Source organism: Aphis gossypii, chromosome X (assembly GCF_020184175.1).
Source record: "Aphis gossypii isolate Hap1 chromosome X, ASM2018417v2, whole genome shotgun sequence".
NCBI lineage: Eukaryota > Metazoa > Arthropoda > Insecta > Hemiptera > Aphididae > Aphis > Aphis gossypii.
The window spans coordinates 51,280,110-51,305,127 of NC_065533.1; the positions used below are offsets into that span (position 1 = coordinate 51,280,110).

General features: G+C 29.7%; 4 protein-coding genes across 7 annotated transcripts in view; all 4 read right to left on the reverse strand.

Annotated features, from left to right (window-relative positions):
* Positions 1–300: 300 nt before the first annotated feature.
* On the reverse strand, positions 301–1,770 carry LOC126552208 (ATP synthase subunit gamma, mitochondrial-like). Its single transcript, XM_050206904.1, has 2 exons — positions 1,476–1,770; positions 301–1,208 (listed from the first exon to the last, which is right to left on the reverse strand). Exon 2 carries the CDS (start codon positions 1,136–1,138, stop codon positions 320–322), a length of 819 nt encoding a protein of 272 aa, XP_050062861.1. The 5' UTR covers positions 1,139–1,208; positions 1,476–1,770; the 3' UTR covers positions 301–319.
* Positions 1,742–5,901, reverse strand: LOC126552518 (zinc finger BED domain-containing protein 4-like). Its single transcript, XM_050207231.1, has 4 exons — positions 5,647–5,901; positions 2,982–4,197; positions 2,584–2,819; positions 1,742–1,906 (listed from the first exon to the last, which is right to left on the reverse strand). Exons 1-4 carry the CDS (start codon positions 5,899–5,901, stop codon positions 1,742–1,744), a joined length of 1,872 nt encoding a protein of 623 aa, XP_050063188.1.
* A 14-nt stretch (positions 5,902–5,915) lies between these two features.
* On the reverse strand, positions 5,916–6,716 carry LOC126552519 (uncharacterized). The gene has a single exon (XM_050207233.1). The coding sequence runs from the start codon at positions 6,714–6,716 to the stop codon at positions 5,916–5,918; it is 801 nt and encodes a 266-aa protein (XP_050063190.1).
* Positions 6,717–9,507: 2,791 nt separating this feature from the next.
* Positions 9,508–25,018, reverse strand: part of LOC114131810 (uncharacterized) — a 53,493-nt gene continuing 37,982 nt past the window's right edge. For all 4 annotated transcript variants that reach the window (XM_050206205.1, XM_050206203.1, XM_050206202.1 and 1 more), the window contains 2 exons: positions 14,069–15,113; positions 9,508–9,768 (listed from right to left, as the gene is read on the reverse strand). In XM_050206205.1, the coding sequence (XP_050062162.1) occupies positions 9,619–9,768; positions 14,069–15,094 (1,176 nt within the window). In that variant the 5' untranslated portion in view covers positions 15,095–15,113 and the 3' untranslated portion in view covers positions 9,508–9,618. The remainder of the gene's footprint in view (positions 9,769–14,068; positions 15,114–25,018) is intronic.

Sequence of the window (25,018 nt, forward strand, 5' to 3'; positions counted from 1 at the left end):
TTACATTACTAAATAAAACGTAGATAAATACTTCTAGAATAAATGTACGTACAACATACTTGAATTTATTAGACAATGCAAGATTTGGAACGTGTAATTACTAATTATACGTACTAAATATTACTAACATTACTAACTTATCTATGTTGGTACAATATATTATTATACATACGATATATATATTCGTATATTGTTTGATACAAGCTACAGCGTATAGATTTATTAATTATTTTTGCAACATGTATATTGTGCCCAAAACCTATTTTAACTGAAAAGGGTTAAAAATAAAATAAACAAGAGTGGTTTTAAACAGAATAGTTTATTTTTCAGTTATAACTTGACTTCCAGAAACAATATCGATAAGATCTGACGTGATTTTAAATTGTCTTTTTCGATTATACTCCAAGGATAACTTTTCATTTAACGACTTCACATTTTTAGATGCAGAATCCATAGCTATCATACGAGCAGAATGTTCACATAAGGAGTTTTCTACCATTGCAAAAAACAAAAGTGAAACAGTAGAAAATTCAATGTAACTTCTCATATTTTCTTCTTCTACTTCTTCCATACTAGCAATATGAGCTACCGTGAGAAGGAAATCTGTATTATAAATGGAGATCCAGTCAACGTGTGACTTGCCTCTAGTAACCATTCGGTTGTAAAATATTTGGCAAGCAATAAAGTCGGCGTAATTACATTCATTGAATATTTTTGAAGCCTCTAGAAACGTGGGATTATCTTTTCCTATTTTGAAAACTGTAAATAAAATGTTAGACTTATGCGACTTAGCTAACAGTTCCTCTGATTTTTGGCCAACACACACGACTTTAGCTAATTTTTGATCAGGCCTGTCTAGTTCTTGTTTGACTTTCTTCACGATAGACGTATGTATGCCACCACATAGACCGCGATCAGAAGTAATGGCAAATATGAGATGATTTTCAATGTGATCGAGCATGTTAATGTGTGTATAATGTTTGTAAAATGATAGCGTGCCATGGCCAAACGGACGAACGTCCTTTAGCAGACGCTCAGTCTTTGCTAGTTTGGCAGCCGACACAAGTTTTAAGGACGAAGTGATTTTGTTGATGTTGCCATACGACTGTATTTTTTTCTGGATGGTTCTCAGAGACATTTTATGAAAAGTTTTGGGCGGGTTGTAATAAATTACTTAAAACAAGACGATGAACACGACGGTCTAGAATCTATAGTAAAAAAAAAAAGAGAAATTAAATACAGAAATTATGGTCAGATCAGGAACAGAAAGTTATGCGTGACGATGAAGATGCATCGTGAACGGTAAAATAAACACACACACACACACACACTTCTGCAGGGTTAGCTAGTTGTACACCGTACACGGGATGAGTAGGAAGAACTTATTTATACCATTATACCGATAATATATCCGATACGATTTACAAGCACTATCATCATTAGTTTAAGTATAAGAAAATACGGTTTTCGCTTACCTTTGCAGAGACGGCTAGTTGGATGCTGCGACAAATACAACGCAGTGGGGTTTGTATAAATGATGATCACCACCGATGAAAAATAAACGAAAATTAATATTACAAATAACGGTGATTTTTAGACCTATCGCACGAACGGAATTAAACACAGTATAAACAATCACATGTACTTTGATGATATTCCTATAATGTAGTCCAGGACGACGAAGTAAAATATAAACAATTTTATTATAGTGATGTTAAAAAGTACCAGTCACTGCTACTTTTCACTGCGACTTGCCATGTGCCCATGTAGCAGTAACAGTGTCTGCTACTAACACAAAAAATAGCAGTGATCTGATCACACTGTCGTTATCTGTTATCACGGTTAAATTGTGAAACTGTGAAAACTGTGAAACTGTTAAACTTGACGTTGTGTATTCAAATCTTTTCTTTAATTTTAATTAATTAAATTGTCTATAATATAATAATATAATAATATAATAGTATGTAAATATGTAATACGTATAGTAGTATAGTACCTACTAAATACTAAAAATAGTGTGGTTTTTTAAAATACTTCTCATATAGTTTTCTGCTGTCGTCTGTGATTACTGTTTCTTTGTTAGTTTTAAAAACATCCAGTTTTTAAAATTAATAATTAAGTTCCTAAGTCATACGCTCGCTTAAAACATTTATCACTATAAATAATTTCAAATAAATTAGGGTGTCAAGAAAATCTTATGTAATTAAAGTGAATCATTGAAAATGACGATAACTACCTACCTCAAATCACTGTTACAAAAAAAACAATTTGGTTATTTAAACTTGATGTATGTATATTATATTTCTCCTTAAAAAATATTTAATTATATGACGTGTATTATAAATAATAATAATATTAACAATAGTAATAATAATAATAATAATAATTAATAGTTATAATAATATAATAATAAAAAAGTTTGATACAAAACTATACAATTAAAGAATTTTTGTTTAAAAATATAATTTGCTTAACTTTTTCTGGTTTTAAGTTAGAACGTCGATCATTTATTAATAATCCTGTTTTAGAAAAAATTCTTTCACATGGTACAGAAGTTGCTTGGCAACAAAACATTCTTCTTACCAAAATGGATAAATGTGGAAAGTTATAATAATTTTGCCTCCACCATTCTAATGGATCTTTTGATCTAGGCACTAAAACATCATCAAGATAATTTTGAACCTCCAATATAGCCATTGACCGTGATGTATTGGTTGGTCTTGATTGACTTGTATGCACATTTAAAGTACCCCAAATGGAAAATTCATCAGCTTCAGTTGCAACAGAATGTTGATGTTCAACGCTATGGCTACTGTCTTCTATATTGTTTGATTTAATTTTTTTAATAATATTTGTAACATCATCAACAATTTCATTTTTAGTATTTTCAGACTAGCTGGAATTTGATGGAAATAGCAAATTCTTAAAACGTGGATCCAAAAAAGTACATTTAGCCAGTGTTTTGCTATGGTACATGTTACCCCAGCTATTTTTATTGGCCATTGCACTTAGAAGATTTTTAATAACTTCATGAATCCTAGGATCAAAAGTTTTGCTTTTCATTTTATGACATACTTCTAACAAACCATTGACTATGGGCAAAATCATGGATGCCGTCATATAATTTTCACCACTAACTACTTTTGTTGCCGATTCAAATGGTTTTAAGACAATACATAGTTCCTTAACTATTGTCCATTCAATGGTGGTGAGACTACTTGGAGGATTCTCAAGTAAACCAAGTGATGCCCGTACTGGCTTTTCTAGTGAAACAATTCTTTCCAACATATAATACACACTATTCCAGCGAGTACTCACTGCTTGAATTAATTTTCTAGGTTCATTAATACCACTATTAATCTGGTTTTTTTCCAAAATTTTATGGGCTATAGTACTTTTTCTAAAGTGTGTGACTATAGTCTTAACTTTATTAATCAAGTCAGATTCACATTTAAGACTCTCTTCAACAACTAGATTAATAGTGTGAGCGAAACAGCCCAAGTGTTTTAAATGTAATTTATGTATAGCGTTCTTTATATTGCTTGCATTATCTGAAACAACTAAAACAACTTTAGCTTCCAACTTCCATTTCGTTATAATGCTTCGAATTTCATCACTTAAATTTACAGCAGTGTGCCTTTCGGAAAATTCACTACACTCTAGAAGTACTGATTTGAGTATAAAATCTTTATTTACAAAATGAGCCGTAACTGCTATATAACTCTCATTGCATCTAGATGTCCAACAGTCAGTCGTTAGGCACACATTGTGTGCTTCATTTGTTATGAGATCTTCCACTTTAGCAATACATTTCTGATACTCAAGAGGAATTAAAGTCTTTGAAATCGCTTGTCGAGTTGGTAAACAATAATTTGGATTTAATAAATTTACAAATTGTTTGAATCCTGTATCTTCAACTATTTTAAATGGTTGAAAATCAGTTACAATCATGTTCAATAACGCATTATCCACACATTTTTTTCTATCAGGTGTCATTTTTCTTGGTAAAAAACTAGCAATAGATGACTGTTTGCGTTTAAGTATACTGGTCGAAGATGATGAAATAGTAGAAGAAACTGATGAACATGGAATAGTGGTTGAAGCTGATGGAATGGTAGTCAAAGGCAATAATGAAGTATTCGAAGACAATGAAACCACATCATTAACATCATTTGTTTCTTCAGTTTCTTGATCAACCTATTCGATTTAAATAAAATTTATACTTCTTCATATCACCCAAATGTATCAAAGCCAAATTCAAATTTTAAATATTAAATTCTAATTAAGTAGTTTAATAATTTTATATTTTATGTTTAATAGAACTTATTAGTAATTTTTATAATTGTCTACATTTATAAATAGATTACCTAATAGTAGCCCAAATTTTCTGATTAATTGTAAATTGTATATCTGTCGAATGTAGTAATATTAAATCACCATAATGAAAACTAATTATATCAATAATTTGTAATAAAAACTTTAAGTGCTACATATTATTCACAGCTCTTATTAATAAAATTAAGATTGAATTTGACTTTTGACTTTTTAAGTTATTAATTTTTTTTACTTAAATACTTACTCTTTCTGCTATATTTATGCCATGAACTCCGGTGATGTGTTTTTTTAAATTAGTTAGTGACGTTTTATATGACAATTTTTTTTTGCATACATCACACACAGCATAAGTGCTATCAAAAGCTGTCATATATTGCCAAACAATACTAAAACGTCTTTGTTGACTCATTTTTTAATTAATTTGTAAACAATTAAAATAATTAAAAATATAAGAAATAAGGAATAGTTGAAAAAATTTAAACTTCTAAGCACTTAGCACATCACTTAACAACACAAATGTTAAAATGAACGCATCAGACATTATAAAATAAGAAAATAAATGTTTACAATAAAATATTTATAAGAATTTGTTTTTAATATTTTACCAAAAACAAGGACTTGGTGGGGAATTAGGGAATAACCATAAGATAAATCAACCAAATCCATGGCAAATGATTTTATTTATAAACAAAAAAATCATACATAAATTAAAAATATATATATATATATAAGACAAAAACAGAACAATTGACCAAGGGTTTAATATAATTTTCAAATATCTTATAACAATATTATTTTTATTATTTCAACACTGAATACTGTTATTAAATATTTTTAATATCAATATAAATAAATAAACGTTCTTGTTGGGAGTATAATAGTTAAATTTAATATGTGTCAATATAACGACCAATTTCGATTCTTAAAATCATCATCAAGTGTAAAAAACGCCCAAACTATAAAATAAAATTAATTAATTATATTTAAAATTGAAATTGGATTATTTTAAACTAATCCTCGAGGAAAAGACTTCTGTTAATTTATTTATATTGATATTTATAAGGAATATTTAATAACTATGAATTGTTTATATGAGGACAAACGTAAAACATAACAAATTTACGTTCAGTAATTCAAGTGTAGTATTATTAGCTTATTTCATTAAACTTATTTATTTTCGAACTCAAAAGGAAGAACATTATCTGTGTCTTCTCGTCGGTTTTTTACGATATTTTAATTTATAAGCGTTGTGTAAAATATTTCAATTTTAAAAAGCTTCTAACTCGCTAACCTAATGATAGGCTTGGATACATCCGCGACCACAAATCTCCAAGTGAAAACTCGACGAAGTCCGAAATCAAGAGCAAGTGTAATAGTTCCGTACGTAGCAATGGTCGTCCCGTTGGCTGCTGATAGGGAGTAGTCCGATTTATCTCGTTGACCTTGAACCACACTACGTGGGTATACACATAAATCGGCTCCAGTGTCAATAAGAAATTGTATTCGTGAGACACGATCGGTTAGAAATAGGCGGCGTGGAAATGGCATTGGCTCACTGGCCGCCATCAGTGATTGCCTTTCTAGTTTTCCGACTTATATGTACATGGCTTTACACATTTCTGGGAGTTGGATCCAAAACGCCAGTGATACCAACAGATTCCATTGACACCGTGTGAATTACGACTTCGTGATCGAGATCTTGAACGATGGGCACTAGGATCGGGGCTTCGCCCACGTGCAGGACGGGTGTTGATCTCAGCGATTTCTTTTCTCAGCGCCGTGATTTCCTGATTAATCCCTAGCGCCAGCTGTGAAAGCTTAAGATTTAACGTAGCTTCCAGAGTATTACTCACAGTTGATTCCGCGATCTGAGGTAGTATAGGACCAGACGCGTCTGCAATATTATCTGCGTGTGTTGCAAGGTCCTCGAGTTTGCAGTCCTTGACGATCGCAAGCGCTACCTGAATACTTTTCGGTAGTCGGCCCATCCACAGCGTTTTTAACAGTGTTTCCGGAATGGAGGTGTCAGCTAGGCTTTGAAGATGGCGTAAAAATTGCGATGGTTTTCTATCACCCATTTCGACCCGTTCCAATAGTTGGCGAGTTTTTTCTTCTTGGGATGCGCTGAGACGTTTGACCAATTCTTGTTTAATTTTTACGTACCTGTTTTCCGATGGTGGTGCCATTATGATATCTTTCACTTCAACCGCATATTTGGGTGGTAATGCGCCGACAACATACCCAAATTTCGTACTGTCGATCTTGATACCTGCGCTGGCAAAACTTCCCTCGACCATGGCGAACCAAAGTTCGGGATCCGACGAAATGAACTCGGGAATTTTCACCGCGACTCTGGCTACTGACGATTCATTGTTTTCCATCACGTCGAGGTCACCAATTTGTGGTTTATGGTAATAAATAATCACTCACAATTTAAAAATATTAAGCACTATATTACTGTGATATGTATGTTCAAGAATGAAATATAACAAACAAATACCAATTACGCGTACAATATTACTGCGAACTGAACAACACGGTAAGTCACGATACGTAGTCACTGACGGAATGAAAATTGAGCATCTGATCAGCTGGTATTTATAGGCTCCGCTTTGTTCTAGAACATCCCCGAGTATACTCTAGCGAGACCATCGTGGAATATTCTAGAACATGGGTTTTTCCTATTGTACGCTGTCGACATCGTAAATAATTTGGGCGGCTCGTTGTGTATTGTTCACGTCGCCACAGAAATTTGGAATTCGTAGTATTACAATTTATTTTATTTTAATTAATTTAAGATGGTGCATAGATTTTTTGTTGGAAACTGCCTTAATAAAGAAATAACCGGAAGCAGTATTCATTTCTTTTCGTAAGTAACTATTTAAAATCACAAGGTTATAATTGCCTATGAATTATGTTTCACATAATTTATTAAACGTATGATTTTAAATAGCTTTCCAAAAGACAAAGACCTAAAGGACTTATGGTTAAAATCTATAAAAATAAAGTATGATGTACAAACAATACATATAGTCGAGTCTGTATTGACCATTTCACTAAAAATGATTTTAAAACTATTGTGGGAGGTCGAAATCATATTTTATTAAAAAAAGATGCTGTTCCTAAAATTTTTATTACTAAAACAACAATAGAAAAAAAGAGTGGTCAAGTTAGTAACGTTCAGCTGTATAGTAGGTCACTATAATTGATGTATTTAATTTAGTACATACGCATTAGGTACGCATTACAATAATCACTTTTACTTATAATTCTATTTTTAGAATGGTAATCTTATCGCGATAGACATCTTTGTAGTCGTGTAAAAACCGTTAACACAACGTTCGCATTATTAAATAACACATCTATAAATCTACAATTTACATTCCATATAGTTACTACTTACAATGAATTATACTGTTAAAATATTCCTAATTATTATTCTACATTATTCATTTACGAAAAATTACGTAGACAACCCACCCCACCCACCAAAAATTTAAAAGTGTAGCAGGCGCTACACCTTTACTATAGGATAGCCGCCACTGATATATTTAACATAAACTATGACAAATTAAAATACTACTTTGTTATTACTTAATACTGATTACAAAACATTCAAATCGACAGTCGTTGATTCTTTATTATCTATAATCATAATGTAAACAAGGGGCTCTTTGATAAGAAAAGTCGACCATTTACTGGACTTCAATATTAGTTTGTAGACGGCTATCTAGTTGTATTAAATGTCTGTGGCCTACGAGTATTTTTGTCTTATGACTTTATTAGTATAATATTGTTTTAATCTTTTGTCGTCTGTGCGCCATTTTTATTTTATTCATTTATTGTTAAAGACCTATTAGTTATTTCCTAATTTGTTAAGTATATATTTTTGAATATAGGAAGAGCCGCTTACAAATGCTGTGTGAAAGGATGCACCAATAAAGGTATGATTTTTATTATTATAATAATTATTGTTATTCCAAACTATTAAAATGCTGAGGTTGTTATTAACAGTAAATGTTGGGTTTAAGCCTTAAGGTGGTATTTCACACAGGTTCCCTAATCCAAGGACACGTTTAGACCTCCTATAAAAGTGGATTGAATTAATAGGATCCGATCATTGTAATGAGTTGTTATCAAATTATATTCATTATAAAAACGAATATGTTCCATTCATTTTAGTAGCGATTGTTACAGCCCCGGTACAAAAGTTTTAAACTTTAATGCAGTTCCTTCATTTAACTTAAGTAATTATTATTATTATTTAACAATAATTATTCAATAGATGTTATTATGATGTTATTTTGTTTTTCTATAGAGTTTATTAATGACATTTCTACTACTGATACCAATGACAGTTTAAGTATTAAAGGTATTACTGAAACTATCAATTGCTATATGATTCTGTTGGTGAATAAAAAAAAACATTAATTTAATTTAGTCATTAATATGTACAATAATAAAATCAGACATTGAAATTTTATTTTATTTACTTTTAACACTAATATAGTTTTGAATGATATACCTTGTACATCTACATTCTACAAGTAGTGAATTACCATACATCCATACTACCAATGATCAAACATTTTTTGAATTAAGTGGTTTTAAATTATTGGACAGTGTTGAGAAAAATGATGTTTTGCGTAAGCAGTGGCGTATTTACGATGGTGGATGCCCCCCCGGGGGGGGGGGTCCATGGGGTCCAGTTCTATGTCTTGATAAATATACTAAAATACTAATTCAAACTAAACTATAACATATTGGTCATAAATGCAAAGGCGATAACATTTCGATTATAGTCCCCCTTCGCCACGTCAATGATTCTATACTGCTGTTATGTCATACTGCGAAAAGGAGTTCAGGATAAGATGGAGACGAATACATAAAATATAGATAAATAAATATAAATATTTAATAGTATTAAATATTAAACGATTAAAGCATTTACCTGTTTTTACATTTTACGTTTTATTCCACTTCATGTAAAAATAAATAGTTATATTAATACCAAATTATATATTATATTATTGTTAAAACATTTTACTGCACACATATTATTATCATTTAAAATAGATAAATTTCGTAACTATATTTTATATATATATTATATGCGCATTAAATAACAGACGATATATCTCTAAAATTGTATATAATAATAGATAGATAATACACCTATTTATATATAACGTATATTGTACTAATAAAATATATTTATATATACGTATATAAATAAATAATATGTTTGTATAATATTTTTGGAAGTCTTCTGCCGCAGACTGTTCATCGGAAAACGGATATGAAGTTGAACCACCTCAATAACAATAAGAAAAATATGACAACTATGAGCAATGATACTAAATACAGGATTTGAGTGGACACAGGATTTTCGACGTTGATAACCACTGGTTTGCAGTACGACTGAAGGCCCATCTGAAACAAATTTGAGAACATGACACGTTAATGTGTTATTATATATATATTTTTTTAAAGGACACATTTATTGTACTGAATGCATAGTATGATTGTGAAAAATAGTTTATGGGGGGTATTGCAAAATACATCAGTAAAATATAAATGTATTAAAATATACCTCGTTAATTACATCGAGGTCATAAGTCATTCCTACAGTTCTCAATCTTGATTATAAATCGATTTTATATATTTAACATCTATTGTGAGTTGGTACTTAGAGTATATTTTACTTAACATTTACAAAACGTATTAAGATAATAATTAAATGACGGTGGCTATTTAATTATTTAAAAATATTTCTATACATTTTTCACTATTAAATTTTAACTATTTGAAAATGTTTTTAAAATTTAGTTTTTCGGTAAGGGATATATTATAAGAAAAAAAAAATTATACTCTAACGTTATAAAAATGTCTCGCGTTTTGATGACTATTATCATAACTACTATTATAGTTATTACTATGTAATGTGTACAGTCGAAGAAAGGGCCCAACCCATCTGTCTAGTAAAGTCGTCACTGACATTAAGGTGTTGAATACTTTATGGTAAAATTAATATTGTATTTCATAATGTCGAAAATATTTTGAAGATTTTCAAATATTTGAAAATTTCCACTAAGGAATTGTTTAGTTTTTTTCCTATAAACATAATAATACAAGTAAGTATAAGTGTATAACGTATAACCCACTTTAAGAAAAAATATTAGTTTTGGCGCTATAAATTGTAGTTATTCGTAATATCTACCTGTCCTATCTGTTGGTTAGATTGCATATTATGATAGCACTATTCAGTAAAATCTCTAGATATCGAATACTCGGTTGCTAAATTCTGTCCAATATTTAGAGAGCTCAGTTTGTGCTCAAAAACTCTTCCACTATTTAGAATAGTCTGTTAAGGAGAGGTTTAATTGTAAAAGTATCGATATAAAATATGTAATCAAATTATCAAACAAATAATAATTCGGATTTTTAAAATGAAAAGAATATATTTAACGTAAATATACGCAATTAACATAAATTTCAAACATACCGGGACGCAATTTACGTATGTTTTAAAAGTTTACGGGCCGCAATTTATATAGTATATGATTATGATCTTTTTTGGGGAAGCAATATCCGGCTCCAGCAGCCTTATAATATTATGATCGATGAATCACATTTGGAATATATGTCTAGCCATAGGTGTACCAAGTTGCAATTTTGTACGTAGATAGTACTAGATACCTAACAAATGACTCTAAGGAGCAAGACTACAACAGACAGTATATAATATTGTTATGTGTAATGTGTATGTAACAAAATATTTATTGTAATAAATAGGTACGATTAACCATCACCTCGAATAAGTACCTAACCTATGCACTTAAATACAATAAATATCATAACAATTAATGATGGCAATAAAGAACAATAATAAAGAGATCAGTATCATTATTCAGTGGTTTTATGGAGCTAGTTAGGTACTAGGTAGTGTTCCTACAATCTATGTAGTTATAGTATACATATCTATACATATATGGCACGAGTAGGTAGTACACTCGTATAATGTGCAGCCGATTAATTTTCTCCCGGAAGTAGATACACTCGCGTATGAATATTATAATATGTATAATATTAATAATATTATAAACTATAGGTATATACTTATACGGATACTTAAATTATAATTACTGTTTTTGTACAAGTGAGAATTAATATGTTATTAATATTTTTGTGCCTATATATAGTATAGAGATTAGAGTTTTACGAATTGGGCATGACGATTTTATGGCGTAAGTTGAAAATACTCGTATATAGTGTAATAATTATTTAGGTATAATAATCGGACTAAAAACAGTTTCAACAATTATTGTACAATTTTGCACTTTATACAAAATGTTTTCGCAGTTAATATATATACCTATAATGCTATTTTGATAGTTATGTACGCCGTACGGCTTATAAATAAGGACTTTCGAGTTCCGACTTATTATATTTATATATTGAATAAATTACAACACATTCAATGTCCGAACGAAAAAGATTTTTCATTTAGAATTTTATAAATTCGGTATTGCTTATTACGGTTGTAATGATATAGATGAAAATGACTGATGGATATATAGTTGATACTGTTCTAAGTTTGATCAGGTCCTCACAGTGAATTATAAAAACTAGATAATATTTATTCGTGAAAAACAATAATCCCATAATCTATAAATGTTATAAAGTACAATAATATTACCTATGTGTGGATCAAAAATATATATAGTGACTTTAAATATTGCATTATATAGATAAAAAGTCGGCAGTTAAATTCTACGGTAGTCTAGATAATTTGAAAAAAATTTTGAGTGCCAGTAAAAACTAAAATATTATAGTTAATAATTATTGTGTTATCTTGACTATTATTTTAAACTGCAATAAACGATGAACATTCTCGTTATTTCCAAATACATCGAAACTTTATTATGTAACTGAAAACTAGTATTAAAAAATTATGTTTTTATGGTCTATTTTTTTCCTCTCCACGGGGTAGATTTGGTCCATAGGCTGCCTATTGTCGACTTAGGCAGATATAGACGATTGAACGGATGGCCACACGAGTTCCGATGAATACTTATGCAGGCTTCAATATGGTTACTATCAATCGTCAAGCTAATGACTAAGTATAAAGTTGATAAAAGATAAAACGAAAAAAGACGATTGTGTTAAAATATAATTTTATGATGGCCGATGTATAAGGCTTAACTCATAGCCGTAAATAGTGTGGTATTGTGGTAAATTATAATTGGTTTGTGTGATTTTTTTTCAGTAGGTTATATGGGGTTATCTAATAAATTATGACCAAAATATTAATTTCTTGCAAAACCTCTTTATATATTAATTAATATGTTATAAATAATATTTAACGATTAGGTACCTGAATACTTATATAATTGTATATTCAAAAATGTATTTCATCTTAGAAAGTTGGAAAGTTTTCTTTTAATTTTGACAAACTATATAGTAAGATATTAAAAAGTATTATAATTTACGATTTTGTTTGAAATATTATTATTTTAAATTTATTGCGTTATTTATTGTTATCATAATTTAATGTGAATATTATCCGTGAGTAATTGTGTGTATAATTAAAAACGAATTCACGTTATAAAGTATGTACGATATATACTAAATCATAATAGGTTATTAATTAGTAATTACATTAGGTTACAAAATATACATAGGTAATTTATGATACTTGTAGTAAGTACCTAAGTAAATCAATTATTGCTACATTTGTGCAAACTAGGAATTCACGCTACGAGAAAATGACTGCATTTTTTTATTCGTTTCCTACTATATTAATATAATAAATATAATATATTTAAAAAAAAGAACTTATCTGGAATAGTTTTGATGGAGCTTAATAACAATTTTGATGCAAAACGTTAATATTCATAAAAAATAAAAATATGTGCTGTTTAAACCTGGTGAATAGAATATTAATATATATAATATATAATATATTTTATATTTTTTAGTATAATTAAATGATGACTCGATGACTATATTTAATGTATGAAAACAATTTGCAATGAATTACGTAAAATATTTATTTTTTTTTGTTATACTGCAAAGTCAAACCTTTTAAACAATATTATGTAAATTACGGAAAACAAAACTAGAGTATGTATATTTTAATGGTTAAGCCACGATTTAAGTATCTGGTACTTATGTCCTATTTTTTAAAAAACATGTGTAATAGTAACAACAGTGTAATACTTTTACCTAAACATGCGTTGCAGGTCCTACAACATCGTACACGTACACGTAGGTATTTAGAGAGTATAATAAATTAATAACGTTTTTATTTAGACTCGAGCTAGTTCTGCATAGACCTCAATCCATATGCATTTTGGCATTTCGAAAAAAGTAACCTTGAACGTCATAAATGTTAAAATTCCGTTTTAGGAAATAATTCAATCAATAAAAAAAAATCATACGATGACGTCGTACTCGCATGTGTTGTCTCCGTCTTACACACGTACTATGTATCAAATTTTCGTTACTAGTTTCAAAAGTATGCTGTAATAGTTTTGATATTAGAGTGAATTGACCTATTAAAATGTAGAGTTTCAAAAAGGTCATAACTACAGTACAATTATCTTTGAGGAATAATTGTGAAAACATTCTTAGAGGTGCATAATCACTATAACTAATATATACTATCATCGCACGAAAACGGTCCTTTTACTCGATAGACTTATATGGACAGCATTTTAAGCATACTAACCCATCCGCCGTTGTAGTGTATCCAAGCGGCCAGATCGTCCTCGATCACTTCGCCGACGGCCTCGATCAGGTCGGGCAGCTGATCGGCGCGGCCGCGGCGCGCGCAGTCGACCGCCAACCCGGCGGCCACGCACACGAGCGACACGACTTTGGCCCACGTGACCTGGGCGCCGGCCCGGAACAGCTCCCGGGACACGGACACCAGGACGACGGAAGCGGCGGCCGCGTTTCTCCTGTACGGCGGCGGCCCGCGGTGCCGCTGGAACAGCCGCTGCTGAGCCGAAGCGGCCGAGTCGGCGGACGGCGGCGCCGCGGCGGACGGGTTGCCCGCGGCCGCGGACGCACCGGCGCAGGCGGCCGCGGTCTCGGCGGCCACGGTTCCGGCCGCGTACAGTTTGGGGTCGAGCCGCTCCAACTGGAGTCCGACCCGGAGCACGGCCGGAAACACTTCGTGGCGTACGTTGTCACCGTGGTCGGCGCCGGCCGCCAGCGCCTGTAGCGGCGGTATGAAGTAGCCGCCACTAGAGCCGCCGCCGCCGCCGCCGCCGCCGTTACCGTCCACCGGAGCCGCCGGGTTTGCGGCCGCGGTGGCCGCGCGCAACGCTCCGGCGCACTTTTTCGTGTACGCGCCGGCCCGCTTCAGCTTCCACCGGACGTACTGCACGCACAGCGCCTTGCCCTGTCGCGCGATCTGTTCCGTCGGCACGGCCGTCCGCCAGCCGATGGTGTGCGACAGTTTCCGGGACACGACGTCGCTGACGTTGCTGAACCGCCGGCGGGCCGTGGCCACGGTGAGCGACGGTCCGCCGCCAAAGTCGACGCCGCCGCCGCCGCCGCCGCCGCCCAGTTCGGAATGCAGACCGTGCGACTGAAGCACCGCCGGGAAGCTGAACTTGCGCCTGGGCAGGACGGAGGACGTCCTGCCGACGCCGCCGCCGTTGTTGTTGTTGTTGTTTGCGTTTGTGGTGTTGTTGTTGTTGAAGTTGGCAGCCGCGCATGAAGACATGACGAGACCACCTTCGGACATACGCCGCGCTTCATTACACCTGTGTGCGACAAACAATATAATATTAAATTTTTTTCTCTTTTTTTAATTTATAATTAGTACTTCATTATAATATTTAGTATTATAATACATGCGACTTTATCGAACGTTTTTTGAAGGTTAATGTTCGTCAAACGCACGTGAGTATAGATTAAAATGTTAACCGTTTTTTATATTATAGTGTACTTATTAATATAAATGAACATTTTTTTCTCTCTTGTCGAGAAAATACATTTTTGTAAACGAGTTTTGTACATAGCGTGAAATAATCGAACGCCTCGATCGTATAATAAAAATTAAATGCTATAATTTTAATACGTATTATCGCGTTATGTATAGGTGTATATAATTCCATTTTTTTTTTTAAATTTTAAATGGATATACTCTAAACTACAACTCTATTAAGAGTTTTATATGAAAACAAATTTGATGCCAGGAGCAGTCGTTACTTTTATTATTATAGCCCAATCTAAACTGCAAAACGCCACTGAGAACTATCCACATGCACACATTTCATAACTATAATAGTTGTAAACCCAACACAATAAACTGGTGTCAACCGCATTACGTGTAATGCCGTTAATGGTCGATCAACAAATAAATTCGATTGATGTAATTTTGTCGTTTAGTTATGGACGTGACGCGATTATACTATACTATATCTACCTACCTATATCGTGTTAGTTTGTGCAGACACTATAAAATATATTATAATAAAAACGAATAAACTCAATTCCGATTGTGTCACGACGACAACAGCGGTGGGTCTGAAAAATAAATATTTTATTTTGTTTTCTTTACCTATTGTCTATACTCTATAATATTCATTAATGCGTTAAACGCTTTTAGCAGAAATCGGTATTATGGATTTCGGGCTTAATTTTCTGAAAAATATAAATGTTTTAAACCATCCATGTCTATATTTACTATTTAGTATAGTATTAAGAATTTTTAAATATTTTTATTAACATAATAATTTCATTTTTTCACCTTCCTAAAGACTTACACGGGTGGAAAAAACTTCAAACCGATGAGGAGGTAAAATAAGAGGTCATAAAGTGGACGAAGGAGATGATGGGAGAGTTCTATGAAGAAGGCATCAAAAAGCTTGTACCACGACTTACAAAATGTATAGAACGGGGAGGTGACTATGTGAAAAAATAAGTAATATGTATACCTACAATGTCCTGTATATATTTTTTTAAAAAAATACAAAAATTGAGTTTTCTTACTTTCTGGATATGCCTCGACGGCTCGTATATTAATTATTTGGGTGTTTTGGTTTGTTAAAAAATCTACAATGCATACCTACAATCTGCATACTGTATTAATATCTATAAAGGGCTAATGATACGTACAATAATTTATTTCTGTGTATAGTATATTATACATAATATTTAACTATGCAGCTATTATAAATCCAATTTATAGTTTTTAAATGTGCTATTGTTTTGAACCAAAATAATATGAAACATTATTTTTTATGCCGTTCACGTTCAGCTGGTAATTTTCGGTCGAATATCATGTCTGTAGTGTATACCGTGTAACATAAGAATTAAGATGATGATACGCTCCAGATTTTATGCAAGAGCTTTGCTCTTCATATATAATTTTTCTGAACACCTAATATCGAAGTGTCGACAATATAATTTATAGGTGCTTAATTTATTTTCAGTTTTTTATTGATTTTTTTCGACTAAAACTTAATACAATATTATATGTTATGCATGCCGATATCATGTATTATAAGATAATATTATAAAATAAAATTATAACGTCTATAGGTATTGGCAGTGGTCGAGGAATAATAACGAAATGGAAGCGATACGGTTGTGACGTACATTATTATTTTGATAATAGTTTATTAACAACATACTATTACGATGAGAATTGAGAATAATCAAAGCATATTTTGTATGCATAGACATATCCGTAGCCGAATAATGTCACATGTGTGTACCTATTATTATATTATTATGTAGAATATTATCCACGGCGACCAACAACCATCAATATAATGCGGTTCAAAACTTCATTATTTTACGTAATCTATACAGTAATAATATCGATATAGTTTGGTGTTGTAGCCGAGTCTCGTGATATTCTTACATGCTTAATACAAACATTTTAATTTACCGTATCCACATTTATTACGGTCGATATACTTTTTTCTGTACGACTGTATCTAATAGTAATTAGTAGGTAATGTAGAGTTCAAGTATAACAATATTACTGCGAGAAGAAGTTAACAATATTGCACGTAACAGGCGTAGATCGTACAAAAATATGGAAATTTGAACTATTTCATAATAATATCATAATTTGAACTATGTAAACGTAGATAGTTTATTCCGTGGATGAACACCAGCGCCCGTCGGTTTTAAATTGACCAGTTTTTATTAACAGGAAAAATATTCAAACATAAAAAAATAAATATTTTAATCGAACGATTATCGATTTTGCTTACAGTCTGTAAGATGAGCTGATAAAATAACAAAGTGATAAAATTTTAGTTGTAACCCATAAAAAATAAAATAAAATCTACAGTAAAAATGGACGAGGTAATAATCGCAATAAAACACAAAAACAATAAAATTATTTTAATACTTTAAATTAAGTTATCAGATAGAACCTTTATATGATCTATTCAGCTAATTAAAAGTATCCATTTCGTAAATAATTAAATAATAAAACTTTACATGATATGGATTATAGTTTTTGTCTATTTCACGAAACGAACTATGCAATGATAGCCGAATCTGAACCACTGGATTACCTAGAAGTATCAGGTAACTATTAATAAACATTTATGAACTATTGTATTTATACTTAATATTTTTAAATAGTTCGAACTTGGAAGTAAATGAGTGGCGGTGGCCGATGACAGTCCTAGTGATGGATCAACGCAATGGAATAGATATAATAAAATTATGTATTTGAAAATTGCTTACATGTTATTGCCACCACCACTTATACTATTCCATATAAATAATTAAATACCAATTACAATTTATATAAACTGTAATAGTCTCATTTTCAAAATAAGAAAGAGAGTTGAAATCGTTTACACACAAGTCATATTTCTCATATTTATAGGAAATGTATAGGTTGGATCAAACGTTCGTGTACTGGAGGTTCGGGGGACATTTTATCGAGTATTCTCGGCTTGTTATTTTTTTGACAGCCGAAACGCCCGATAACGATGTTATTTTTAGATTTCCAAAAAATAACAAAAAAATAATACTGTATATAATACCATCAACAAAATGTTATGATATTACATTGTTAGAACTTAATCATGGCTTAAAGGGATTGAAAGCGGTGATTTATTGTTTTTGTCTTACACATTTGCAAAATAGGATTATAGACGTGTTTTATTTCAAAAGTGCCGATTGATATTATCATGAAGCGATAAGAATTTTGAAAACAGATTTGAATTTACGACAAGTCCAAAAATTGATATTGAAATTCTCATTTTTTTGATTTTTATTTCTCTAAACATTTTCATTATAACGTTAGAAATAAAACACAAAAACAGAAAACCACAGCTTCCAATATTCCCTTAAATTAAATTTAAATTTGATAATTTAAAAATATATCAATAATTTTTTACAATTGAAAATGTAGACAATGTTTAAAACTTTTAACTGCTTATATGTACATCACACTACTGGATATTATGCTTGGCATTTTTCGATATAATAGGCAATAGCTTTATGAGCTAATCGGTTTTGGTATTCCATCCACGAAAATGAACGATTTAAAAATACAACACTAGTTATTATTGTTATAATATATAATTGCTTATGTGGTATGTAATTTATAAAAATATATAAAAAAAATGTTTCCCAGAGTACCTTAAATATACTTCAGGCTATTCATTAAACTTTTCCAGGATTTTTATAAAACACATTTTTGAAAGTTTTGTTTGTATCGGTCGAGTATTTTTTGACTGTGTACACAAGTCACAAACACATTAACATATTACTTTTTATACACAATACCTTATATGATTTGTGTGTGTTTGTGTGTAGTGGTGCATTTGTAATTTGTGCATAAATATATTATAACCTTTGCCATTTAACTTATATAAAGTTAGATTAAGGTTTTACAGGGTACGCGATTGGTGCAAGTTGAGCAACTTTATTAATTTAATTTTAGCTAGTAAATATTTTATGATGTGATTTTTTATTTTTATGATATGCAATATTTTTTTATCCAGTGATGACGCAATAAAAAAAAAATAATGTTTTATGATCTGTAAAAAATAGTGTTGGAGATTTCGTTTAATGATTAGTGAATGTACCTAAGACCTTAGTACCAAAGATGGGCGTATTGAAAAATTATAATTCTGGTTAAACTACTAGATGAAAAATGTATTCATTGAAATTTTTCGATTTTTCGAGTACTGTTCGTGATGAAATTCAGTTGATTTTTACAATGTCTTTCAAGTAAGAGTTCCGATAAATTTTAATAAATATATATATACATATATAATACCTTAAAATCTGCTCATATATATTATATATTATATATATAATATAAAAGTGTATTTTGTAATTATAATGTCCATAAACTATGACAATCAGTTGTAGGTATATTGTGTATGCAAATAATATAATTTTACATTTCATACATAATTGGATAAACCGTATGTTCTACGTAACACGGCAGTAAATAATAATTATCTAACTATTGAAAAATATGTAAAAACATTATATGATGTATGTATATCAATGATAGTATTACCATAATGTAATCTACCTTCGGTTTTTTTCAACATTATTTTCAAGCGAGCGGCAAAACAGTGTTTTTATAAAAATAGGTAATACTATATATTTAATAATTAATAATTAATACAATAATGCAAGGTGAAGAAAAAATAAACCATTGTCAATAATAAAGGTAAAAATTAAACTAACATTTTTAAAATCAAACTACACAAATTTCAATATCATATGTGTAATATTAGGTATAGAAAAAAAAAGTCCATGCTAAATGATTTTAAAAATGTTATGCATATATACACTACAGAGTATCCTATATGCTAAATAATGATTATATTTTATGCATTATTTAAAAGTTAATTGCTTATGAGTTATGACAATTATACATACTATATAACAATGAATTTAAAATTCTTGAAAAAATATTTATTTACATTGGAACACTTGAATTTAAGAGCTTAATAGTACCCTATCGACTTTTTTATGTTTAAAATTAATACTACATTAAACCTTATAGCATGTAGCAAGTAATAATTTAATTTTAATTTTAATTTAATTTAATTTTAATCACTATTCATATTGATCCGATAGATTTTATTAGTTTCATGATGTATACAATTATCAAACAAAAATTAGTAATTATTTTTAAATGTTATGATAAAAAAGTCAAAAATTAAATATAATTTGAATATTAAAATATTCGTAAATTGTAAATTAAAGTAATTGGCTATCATGGTCCCCAATCCCCCAGAGTTTACACAAACCACTCAATATTTATTCACATAATGTTCTTAGCTCATCTTTTGCTTGGGTGCTATAGATATTTTTGTTATGTTACTCATTATATTTTATAAGTTATAACGGTGCCTAATAAGTAATGAGATGGAATATTCAAAAGTAATACTATATAAAAGTCATGGTAGCTTAGTTACAGACGGTTTTATGTACAATATTGTTAACTGTAAATTGTAATTAAATATTTTGTATAAACGTGTACATATTATTTCTTATTCAAATAGACCATAAAAATATTATCTATTTGTGTATATGTACAGCTGCTATGTAATATACAAGTCTACGAAAAGTGAAAATTAATACTACTATTTACTGTTAAGATATTATAGGTAATAATATGTTCGTGAAGTTGGATACCTTACTTTGAACAATTTGAAAAATGTGTAGTTATTTTTAAAATCAATTATAAATTGAAGGTTTTTAGAATTTTAAAATATTATATGGAAAAACCTATTTCTAAAAAAAACAAACTAAATAATACAATTTATAAAAAAAAATATTGATGTGTAAATTCTAGAAATTAATTTGAAAAGTAGACAATTTTTGGAATTTACTAAACAAAGTCAAGGGGTTAAGGGGAGTTTTTCGCTTGAATGTTAGCTTATATTACATTATATCACACACATGTCTAATATAGACATCTATTGTAGACACTGAAAATTTGTTTTAAAAGGAAAAATACTTTTATGTAACTAAAGTTAATCAAATGTTCACCGTTAACACGAAATACTCATTATTTCAAAAACCATTAAATTTAGGACGAGTAACTTATGAAATGATTTAAACAAGTATTTAAAGTTTAAATAAGTGATTCGGAGTGTTGGTCCACTACTCCGTTCATCTTATCTTTAAATACTTGTATCTAACTAATAAAGTACTCTCACAAAATTTAATTTTTATGGAGCAATCAAAATACTTCAAAAAAATATTTTACTTTGAAAAAAAATTAAGGTAAAGGTAAAAACAAAATTAAAAATTAAGACTATAAAAAATGAATTTTTTAATATTATATTGTTTTGTAATGACTAAGAATTATGTAAAATAAATATTTTCAAAAATGTTTGTGTTTTTTGAAACACATCATAGGTTTAATGAATCATACCGTATAAGTAATAAACAATAAGGTAAACGTATTCAACGTCAATATTAATAATAATAATTCAAACATCAAATAAGTGAAAATTAATTAAAATTAATTATAATAAAATATAATGTAGTATACATTTAAAATTCATAACATACAATTTTTACGAACTTAAGTATTTTTTTTTTAAATTAATTAAAATTATTTGAGTGTAATAAAATTCTGAAGATATAATATCCCATCTAACAATGCTCACAATACCTACCTACTAAAGTAGATAAAAATTCTGCCAATATTTTTGGTGGAAATTACTATCATTTCAAAAATGGGAACTAATTATTCGTTCACTTTATTTTTCTAGATATTAATTTTTTATTTCCATAGTACCCTTTAGATATAAAGTATTATATAGGTTTGTAAGTATTATGTAAACTAAATTCAATTTGATCTAAAAATATAATATATATATAGTGTATACGAATAAAAGATAACAAATATATTTACCATTTTATTACTTAAAGGTATTAAAAATATTGGTTTTAAATAGAATATCAAAATTTATATCTATAATACATGAGTTATGAAATTAGCTATTATAATTTATTTTTGACAGTTCTAAAGTATCTGTAACTAATTAGAGCAAAATGATATTTAACGCACGAGCATAACAATTCTAATTTATTCATTTTTAATAATGCATAGTCGAAAATATAATAGATATTGGTACCTATATTTTTGGAGTCAAGGTCATAAATTTATTCAAATGTTATGCTTTATTACAATAAACTTTTTAAGGTAAATTAAAAAAATAATAATTATAAGGTTTCTCTTAGAAATCCATGCAATTATAGTTATTTTGAAATTCAATGATATACAATTCTCTTTAAACTTTCGAGTATACCTACTTCAGACTTTTGTAATATAAATCATTTTACCATAGTGCAATTATTTGGCTCATAATAATTTTAAAATTAAAACTATGTAAAAACCATATTATATTAGGAAAGAATTTAAAAATAAATTTTTCTTTTTCTTTGTAGGTGTACAAAAAATGTCTAAAGCAATTTAATTTAAGTGATATAATTATTGAAATCGGTTGAATTATATATTCTAATTTTTATTTAAACTTTGTTAATCATTAAGATGTTAAAATCTTTTGTGAGTATAGGTAATTTTCAAGTAAAAAAACAATAATTGGAAAAGTTACTCTGCTATACATTAAGTGTTGAAGTTTCCTTGTTATTTTCGATTGAGTAGATTATTATTATGGTTCATTTGTTAAATGTGAATTTAAAAATTGAATCATTATACACGACCAACGGTTCTGAGCGGAAATGGCTTGTCATTTTTAAGACTTATGTTATAATAATTTAAAATGTCTAAAGATAGCTCAAAACGAGCCACATTATTTTGAAAATTATACTATCTCTAGAATCTCAATGTTTGATAAAAAAATGTAAAATAATAACTACTATTTGTTTTTGGATTAAAAAAATGCAAAACAATTTAAATTCTCCAAAAATTCCCATTTATTTATTTTTTTTAGTTATTAAGTACGAGAACATTTTTCTCTTTTGGATTTCAAAAGTATCAAGTACACATTCAATATTCAATCACAAACCGCCATCGAAATTTAACATCGAAGCAATGTTTCTACTTTAAAAGGTATAGTTTATTAGATATTAGTATATCTCTCTTAGCATGTATATAAAAAACTATTATTATACAAATAAGACATGAATATAATTGTTAAACCAATATAAGAACATTTATCGCGCGTTCAATACTAAAAATTCTTATGTTAAAAACCCATAATTTTCTTCAGTAACTATTGAACATGATATTACCATTACACGCCTCATAAAATTGTATTTGACTTAAATTGAGTTTGTACATATACACTATGTTATTTATGAATAATGAATATTATACATATAATATAAGCATATAATATTATATAGTTATATTGACATATTGAGAAAATACTAATATGAAAATTGTAATTTTCTTTACATATTATTATTATAACACAACACTTTCGATATAAAATGCGAGGTATACCTAATACGAAAATACTTGTATGGAATAATAATCATTAGTCATGTCGCGTGTTTTCTTTTTAAATGGTAAATGATTTATTGAACTAGGTAAATGTTCTTAAACCTCGATCATTACATTACATTGCAGGTTAATAATAATGTGTTAATAATGAAATTAATAATCATTTTAAGAACACCATAACACGACAATGCAACGGTAAAATAGTTGTTTTGCAGATACCATATAATAATATATAATAAAGTCGTACATTAATAAACGTGTACAGAATGGTTATCAAGTTTTAGTCAACTAAGCGTGTTTGAGTAGAAAATAAATTAAATTACGTAGAGGCGTGTATAATGTCTACAGCTTCATTTATAGGAAAATCGCGTGATTAATATTACCTATATTATATGTTGATAAATTTCCTGGTAAAAATTGTGCCCAACATTTTATCTTCAAATGTGAACATTCATTAATCGTATACCTACCTTTAAGTGTGTATTACCTACCAACAGAGTAAAACAACGTGGGGCTATAGTGTATATAAAAGTGTGAAAAATAAAAATTGTAACCCGATCTCGAGTAAAAACTCGGTCTGTGCCTTAGGTTTTCTTATGCACCGATAAGTAATGGTTAAATCGTGTGTTATACGTTCGTGTAATAATATTACAATATTTCTTTATTACTAAACGAATACCGGCCATACCTACTGGAAATTAGAATACACCTATATATGTCCTATATATAGCACCTGCTGGCACGGATAATATATATATATATATATAGCGATATTTATGGGCGCCAAATATATATAGTTATATATTTATTTATATATCGACTACCTATATATTATTATAAACGCGAGCTTACCTGCAATATACCTAATTAAGTTCAATCGAGTTCAGGACGATCGAAAAATGTAGGTACAACATAATATTATAAACAATAATTTAAAATCGTTCAAAGCGGTTTGTCGAGATTCTTAAAGTTTAAAAACAGTTTATCGTATTATAAATCTGTTAGAAATAATTAAAAATCAAGAACTAAAAAAAAAAAAAAAAAATTGTCTTAATTATGAATACCTAATAATACTTCTTTCAATTATTGAACGCACAACGGTATGTATTATATTTCATAATAGAGTAAATTGCCTTATTAGTTTAATAATAGGTAAGCCAATATAATTTTGTGAGTGTGTGTGCACGCGCGTGGTGTGTATATACACACGTTATAATTATCGTAGTAGGTAATATACAT

What these genes read in the sequence shown, in the direction of transcription:
- LOC126552208 (XM_050206904.1), bottom strand. Translation starts at nt 1,138, where the DNA reads ATGTCTCTGAGAACCATCCAGAAAAAAATACAGTCGTATGGCAACATC.
- LOC126552518 (XM_050207231.1), bottom strand. Translation starts at nt 5,901, where the DNA reads ATGGCGGCCAGTGAGCCAATGCCATTTCCACGCCGCCTATTTCTAACC. An exon ending in GGCCAATAAAAATAGCTGGG is followed by an intron (nt 2,820 to 2,981) that starts GTAACATGTACC and finishes CAAACAATATAG; the next exon opens with AAGACAGTAGCCATAGCGTT. An exon ending in TTCCACATTTATCCATTTTG is followed by an intron (nt 1,907 to 2,583) that starts GTAAGAAGAATG and finishes TTAAAATTAAAG; the next exon opens with AAAAGATTTGAATACACAAC.
- LOC126552519 (XM_050207233.1), bottom strand. Translation starts at nt 6,716, where the DNA reads ATGGAAAACAATGAATCGTCAGTAGCCAGAGTCGCGGTGAAAATTCCC.